The sequence below is a fragment of the Oreochromis niloticus genome, linkage group LG17, assembly GCF_001858045.2.
Source record: "Oreochromis niloticus isolate F11D_XX linkage group LG17, O_niloticus_UMD_NMBU, whole genome shotgun sequence".
NCBI lineage: Eukaryota > Metazoa > Chordata > Actinopteri > Cichliformes > Cichlidae > Oreochromis > Oreochromis niloticus.
Window position 1 is genome coordinate 23,330,176 of NC_031981.2, and position 7,798 is coordinate 23,337,973.

Sequence of the window (7,798 nt, forward strand, 5' to 3'; positions counted from 1 at the left end):
TGTTTTTCACTGACAAATGACTAACTGAAAAAAGTTATACTGACAACAATTATCATGAATCATGCTGTTAATAAATGTCAGAAAATGTTTAAAACATGTAATATGTTCAGATATTTTGTCCAACCAACTGCTGAAAAGCCAAAGAGATCTAAGAGATCTGTATAATCCTGCAGAAGAAAAGATCACCATTAACAAAATAGCTGCTGATTACTCAGCAGAACACAGAACACATCTTGTTATTGCAGATTCAAATGGTTTGATTCCTCTGTAAACTGAATATTGAAAAAAACGAAAGCAAAAACAAGGAAATTTGGAGACTCCTAGAACCGAGAATAGCTTTCACTGGCATTTCTTTTCTTTGATTTTGCTGACATTGCGGCAACAGAATTTATATTAAGCTTCATGGACAGTCGTTTAAACTAGAAATTACAAGTGCACATTCTACAAAATTCCTTTAGTTTATCAGCCTTCACTCTCGGCATACACGAATTATTTGTTATATATTTTATGTAGCTCATTTGGCATTGTGCTCTCTGTCAGAAAACTAGGAGAATTAAACCTACTCACTCATTTTTTTCTTACTCAGTTTTTTATAGTTTTCATTGGTTCATTATGGATGTTGACGCAGCACCTGCGGTTTATTTATTAAAAATATTGATCTCGTGAAAAGTGTCATTTGTTTGAGACAAATGTTAACCGTTTTTGCTCCCTTTTGACAAACGTTTCTGTTACAGCCCTAGAAAGTCTTCAGATGCGGATAATGGACACACTTTCTGGCTGTGTGACCTCCGGTAGTTCAACATGCAGCCCTGCCATGTTGCTGCTACTCGCTTTCATTAACAAAGCTAATATTTGGTATAACTTAAGTGTTTTGTTTTGTTTGTTTGTTTGTTTGTTTGTTTATTTTACAAAGTATGTCCGCTGAATGCGCAAAGGATCATTATAATATTGAGTCCCATTTATTTCCCCTCCTTTAATGATGATTTCTGACACTTCCCGTATTCTACTCAATACCCACTCTGTGTACAAGCCCAGTCTGGGTCTTACCTAGGGTTGGAGCTGTTCCAGTAGACCGCGTACCGGTCGGAGTTGATGCGATCAATGGTAACGGCGGAACAGATTTGGAGTAGCAGACCGAGCAACATCAGCGGCGGCCGCCCCGAGCGCTCCATGTGCAGCGGCGCTGCACGCTGCGCCCCAGCGAACATCCGCGTCTCTTCTTTGAGCTCTGAGCGCACTGTGACCCGCAGAGAGAATTCCCCGAACCAGGGTTTTCAAGGAAAAGCAAAGAGAATTTGTGCACTTTATATCCACGTAAGATCAATACTCAATATTCACTGGCTTCATACTCCCTCTCTCAAAGCTTTAACTGAATTTATTTCCAAGAAAACAATAATAATAATCCATTAAATATAGATATGCGACGACATCAACTACCTCTTGTTTGAGGAAGAAAAAAAATGTCCACGGCTAAAGCTTGACCGCAAAAGCCGTTAAACTGTCCCAAATTCGGGTCCAGTGGGACAAACTGTCCCAAAGTTTCATTTTCACTCAAACAGAACCAAATGAGCATCACACCAGGGCAGCGTGCACACAGCCAATCAGTCCATATACGTCTTGGTCTCCAGCTTTCTGCTTGGAACTCAGTCCCACTTTATTGCGCAGTGCAAGTCTGGAGAGTCTGCTCACTCCCCGGAGTTCTCATTAAGGATTCATGCCTTTTTGCGTCTTTTATGTAATGCTGAATACTTTTACAGTCTGCTGCTGTCTAACAAACTTTGAAATGTGACAGAGGAGCTGTTCATCCACTGCGTCCTTTGCAAAGACCTCACTAGTTTTCTAGGTTTGTTTGGAGCTGCTTTAAGTTAAAGACCTCCCCGTCAATCCGCAGTAGTGCTGGACCCGCTCTTTCTCGTCAAAGCAAACTTTTCGAGGTAAGCGCTCTTCTTTCGCTCTCTCCACAGTGAGCCGTGTCGAACGGTTTGGACCAGACAAAAAGAACAAAGAAGCGAGAGAATCCAGCGAAAATTTAGATGAAGCGGCAGGAGGAGCGTTCGGTTTGGTTACCGGGGCTCAACTACTAACTGTTATTCGGAATGACTCCCAGAGGGCGGAGCTTCTGGTTCACAGCGTTCTCCTACTCACAGCTCACTCTTTCATTGGTTCGGTTATAAAATGCTGCATTGATATCTGAGACAGTGTTTGAACATGATGCTCTAAAAAACTATTAACGATAAAAATCTGATGTATGACCAAAGTCAGTGGCATTTGTTTTCTGTAACTGCTTAAAAACATGCATACATTGTGTGCATGTGCTTTCTCTAGCTCACCTGTGAATGGCTCAAGTGATGGCAAGGCTTGCTCTGGAGGTCAGAAGATCCAGGAGACAGCAGCCAAAAGGAGGGAGCTGAAGAAGCAGGCCAAGTGAAAGTGGCTGATGGAGTGGTGGGAACAGCCCAAGCTGACAGTGCTGGGACAGTTCCCGGGCACGGCATGAGGCATTGAGGGGAAAGGTGGGTTTGGTCCAAAATAAAACCATTTCAGTTATTTCTCATATTTTTTTGAGGAGAAATTTCGTACTTCTCATGAACGCTGTTTCCTCTGCTGCTACTCAGGATTATTACTCACCTCCTGGATTACTGTCGCTGCTCTTCAATGCCTTCCCATGCTCACCTGCCTGTTCACCCATCACCAGCTGCCTCATAGGTTCAAGGTTTTCTGGCATCCTCCCCTTCCCCACTAGCTTGGTTCTCAAATAAGGTTTTCTCGTGAAAATCCTCTGGATAATATTACCTAACTCATCTCCTGGATTCTCTGCCCAGTCTAACTTGTAATCTCCTCTCACAGATCTTGCCTGGTCTCTCGCTACCGTCCTCTGCTCCTCATGCCTGTCTCTCTCCATTTTAATTGGATTCAGCTGAGCTCAGCCTTGTGTTTAAGTAAAATTTGTTTCTATGTTTACGTTTCTTTGAAGTAAGTAGAGCTCACCTAAGTTAATTCATGTTCTCAAAGTGAATGAAGAATCTCAAACTGCTCTCTGTCTTGCTTGCGTCTGGCACTTGAGTCCTACACTCGCTGTTTGCTCAAACTTGACTATATAATCTATCCATCTGTCAGCAGACCTGGTCAGAACAGCATTGCATAAGCAGGGGTGTCTTTTAAGAGAACACACAGCTGCCCTGCAATTCGTTGAAACCCAAGATGTGCTCATGACTCAGAGGCTCGACTGTGTCACTCAGGTAGTTGAATCGATTAAGTCAAAATTATCCACTGTCCTCTCCCCTGCTGTAGCCCCTGCCTCTCCCGCCAAAGCTCAGAGGGGCGGTGCCGGCTGCCCTGACTTTTATGGGGGCTGCTTTCTGTGATGCTGTGTCCCCTACGTCGAAAGCATTTTCAGGAGAGGACTGTTGTTGTGGAGGGTTTCTGCTTTGATATGGGGAGAAGCTTATTTACTGTCTCGGCCAATTCCTGTGTGTTCCTACGAATTGTTTATTAAGGCGCTTAAGGGGACTTTTGTTGCCGAACATGCCAGTTGAGGTTGGCCAGCTTATGTGCTTCATGGTGTGTTTTTGAACTGTCAAAATAATCAAATGAAAAACCAACTAGTGTCAAGGGATGAGCCCTCTTTCTTTGGAGATCTCATCTGCCTTGGTTAATCTGCTAAGATAAGATAACCGGCTCCACAAACAAAGTAAGAATCAGAATCAGCAACACTAAATCATACTTTATTAATCCCTAGGGAAATTATGTGGGTTACAGTTGCTCCGGTACAGTAACATGAACAAAAACAAAAACAGACTAGATTATTAGCAATACAATATGTTAAGACAGGGGTAGGGAACTCCAGGCATCGAGAGCCGGTGTCCTGCAGGTTTTAGATCTCACCCTGGGTCAACACACCTGAATCAAATGATTAGTTCATTACCAGCCTCTGGAGAACTTCAAGACATGTTGAGGAGGTAGTTTAGCCATTTAAATCAGCTGTGTTGGATCAAGAACACATCTAAAACCTGCAGGACACCAGCTCTCGAGGCCTGGAGTTGCCTACCCCTGTGTTAAGATACAAGGAATAGTAGAATATATACAAATCACCAAATAATGAATATTCAGGATTGACAGATGTGATTAAAGTGTATGTGTTTACAGTGTATTAGTAGAGGAGTTGTACAGGAAGATGGCCACAGGCAGGAATGATTTCCTGTGGGGTTCAGAGGTGCTTTTTAGTAATCTCAGTCTCTCACTGAATGTGCTCCTGTGGCTAGCCAGCACGTCATGGAGTAGGTGGGAGGTATTGTCCAACATTGTCTTTATCTTGGACAACATTCGCCTCTCTGACACCACCTTAAGAGAGTCCAGCTCCATACCCACAACATTACTGGCCTTGCGGATCAGTTTAGTCTTGAGTCTGTTGGCACCTGCGACCCTCAACCTGCTGCCCCAGCATGCAACAGCATAGAGGACAACACTGGCCACAGCAGACTCATAGAAAATCCTGAGCATTGTCCAGCAGATGTTGAAGGACCTCAGGCGCCTCAGAAAATAGACACGACTCCGGCCCTTCCTGTAAAGTGCAGTGATGTTTTTAACCCAGTCCAGTTTATTGTCTATGCGTACTCCAAGGTATTTATAGTCCTCCACAATGTCCACATTGACTCCTTGGATTGAAACAGGGTTCAAGGGTTTCCTGGTCTTCCTAAAATCCACAATCAGTTCCTTGGTCTTTGCCACGTTGAGCTGCAGATGATTCTGCTCACACCACGTGACAAAGGAGTCAACCACAGCCCGGTACTCTGACTCATCACCCTTGCTGATGCATCCAACCACTGCAGAGTCATCATAAAACTTCTGAAGATGGCAGGTCTCTGTGCAGTGGCTGAAGTCTGTGGGGTAGAGGGTGAAGAGGAAGGGGAAGAGGACAGTCCCTTGTGGTGCCCCTGTGTTGCTGATCACCTTGTCAGACACACAATGTGGAAGACACACATGTTGTGGTCTTCTGGTAATCAACAATCCAGGACACTAGAGAAGCATCCACCTGCATCGCTGTTAGGTTATCACCCAGGAGGGCCAGCCTGATGGTTTTGAATGCACTGGAAACGTAAAAAAACATGACCCTCAGAATGCTCACCGGCTGGTCCAGATGGGTGTAGACACGATTGAGCAGGTAGATGATGGCGTCCTCAGTTCAGAGATGGGGCTGGTAGGCAAATTGAAGAGAATCCTGATGTGGTCTGACTCAACATGAACAGTTTATGAAAGGCTCCACAAAGCAGGAGAAATTAAGGAGAAAAAAACTACAGATGCCAGCAGCCTTGCACTTCAAGTGGTCCATGAGTAGGCTTTCCCTTCGCATTTGCGCTTCCACCCACTTATGTGTCTTCTCACTCCTCTGGGGGAGGACGACCCCAAGCCAATGCAGATCGCTTGTCACCAGAGTTGAGGTTGTACACCTAAAAAACCACAATTGCCTCTTGCGTTGACATAAACAATGGGATAAATATATTCCAGATTTCAGATTTGCTCTAAATTCAGGTGTCCAGGTATCCAGGACTTTAATGAGGTTTCCCCTGCAGAGTTGAACCTTCAACTCTCAACCCCTAACATCAGAAAGTATATATACTTTCTGATGGTAGACACAGGATCCTTGTGAAATATATGGGGTGTGGCTATATAAGTAACTTCCCCCACTCCCTTGCTCTCTTTTTTGCCACCTAGCCTTTGTGCTTGATCTGGTCTTTTTGGTTGCATGTTTTCTTTCCTATTGTTCTTTTTTTGTTAATAAATGACATTTATCAGAGAGTAAACGGGGGTTATGGTCCTCCTTGTGTTGCAGCCTTACAAGCCAGCTATAACAATAAAATGTTGCTCTGAGTGAGCGAGTGGCTCTTTGAATGGTTTGAGGATGAAAATGATGCCTAACCCTAACCCATATAAGTGCCAGTACATATTCATGTGATTTAAGAAGAGGTTTATTTGGTTTAGCACTTCAACTTGATAAATATCACAGATAACACAGAAGTTTCTTATAAATAAATCTAATATAATAAATGTAAGAGAGAAAAATAAAGCCAAAAAGTGCAGAAACTGATACCCATGGAGATGTTGATTTTTATTTGGTAGGCTAGGTGTGCCAAGGTCTAGCTGTGAAGCAGTCAGAAGTTGGACCCAAATGCAGGATTCGAACACAAAGGGATTAACTAAGGAAGGCAGCTTTATTTTGAAACTAGAAACCAGGAAACTGGAAACTAGGAGCAGGCAGTAGTGAGGAACACACAAAAACATACCACAACAAGGGACGACATGACAACAGGTAGAGGAAGACAGAGGACTAAATACACAGATGATAAAGAGGGGATGGGAAAGAGGAGGGAAACACATCTGGAACTAGTCAGACATCATGAGACAGGGAGGAAGGAAAACTGAACACACTGAAAACAGGACAAAGAACTATCAAAATAAAGCAAGAAACATGAGACGCACACTAACACATGGACTGACTGAACGCAGGGAACAGAGGGGACAAGCGACATGACTGGAACACAGATGAATCACCACAGAGTCAGAATGTAAGGACAAGAAAGCCATTATTGACAAAAACGAGACACCCCTCATAATCTTATTATATTTCGTTAAAATGTGTTATATTCTTTGGCTGTTGTAAAATAATGTGTGCCCCAGTCTCCAATAAGACATAGTGCTGGAAGGGTAGTTATTCCTCGTTACACCACAATCAGCTCCTGAAATGAGCATCTCTAGCGGGAGTAAAGGAGCCCGGCCAATAACCATAATGCGGTGTGCCTAACAAGAGTTGTGTGAGACTGTGCACAAATGTGTAATAATTAGTGCTGTCAATAGACTTTAAAAAATGAACGAATTAATCGCACAATTTTCTGTAATTAATCGTGATTAATTGCAATTACTTGATGAATAGCCTGGTTGCAATTACATTTTTTCAACTTTATATTTAAGCTTGTAACTGACGTTTATGCAATACAATGAAGTAAATGCAGAATAAACACAAAGAATGTATGCTTAAATTCAAAGAGAATTTGAATAGTTTTCTTCAGTCTTTTAACACAGGTTCTCTCCCGTGAAATACAACTTTTTTAAAAACCTATATACTAATAGGTAAGTATAGACTAGTATATAATATATATTTGTGCTGTCAAACAATTAAAATGTTTAATTAGATTCATCACAGGGTTACTGTGGATTAATTTTGATTAATCACGATTAAATGTCATTCATTTTTATTCTATATTAATCGCATTTTATTTTGCATGAGCAAACAGACCCGAGAGAAAAGGGAAAATATACGCACTTAACATGTTTATTGAACATCTTGAACATTCATGTTAACAAAAAAACTCTATAAACTTTTATCCACTTTCTCTCTGTCACTCTTGGGGAGGCACTTCAAGTCTTTGAAACGAGGAGCTAAAGCTACGTAAAGCACATGTTCTCAACGATATTAATAGGTCTGCAGTTTGTTGCAATCCACTTGGATCAGTCAGTATTTCCGAGGTAGACTTACTGAGTCCCCGATGCTTCGTGAGTGGTTTGTCGCAAGCTGGGTGACACTTTAGCCAAAGTCCTAGCAACATCCTCAACTAACTTATGCTTTCGGTCAATGTGACATTTTAGGCAGGAAGAAAATTCCTTAGGCAGGAAGAAAATTCCTTCTTACACAATGTGCACAATGTGCATAATTTATGTCGGTCGACTGTTCTATCTTGTTATTTTTTTAATACTCAGATTTCCCATCGAGAGAGCCAATGTGCATTTATCATCTTCCATATTG

The 7,798-nt window shown here is 42.3% G+C and overlaps 1 protein-coding gene and 1 long non-coding RNA gene across 3 annotated transcripts in view; one reads left to right on the forward strand and one right to left on the reverse strand.

Moving 5' to 3' along the window:
- LOC100705337 (ephrin-A2) overlaps window positions 1-2,459 on the reverse strand; it is a 61,523-nt gene extending 59,064 nt beyond the window's left edge. Inside the window, exons 1-2 of one of the 2 annotated variants that reach the window (XM_019347337.2) lie at window positions 2,331-2,459; window positions 1,048-1,237 (exon numbers count right to left, since the gene is read on the reverse strand). In XM_019347337.2, coding sequence (XP_019202882.1) covers window positions 1,048-1,208 — 161 coding nt within the window. In that variant the 5' untranslated portion in view covers window positions 1,209-1,237; window positions 2,331-2,459. Of the gene's footprint in view, window positions 1-1,047; window positions 1,238-1,437; window positions 2,252-2,330 lie in introns of those variants that run through there. The other variant, XM_005475691.4, reaches the window with a different exon arrangement.
- On the forward strand, window positions 1,793-2,748 carry LOC109195298 (uncharacterized). Its single transcript, XR_002056980.2, has 3 exons — window positions 1,793-1,934; window positions 2,326-2,513; window positions 2,616-2,748. It is a non-coding gene; the product is annotated as an uncharacterized LOC109195298 (long non-coding RNA).
- The last annotated feature ends 5,050 nt before the right edge of the window (window positions 2,749-7,798 follow it).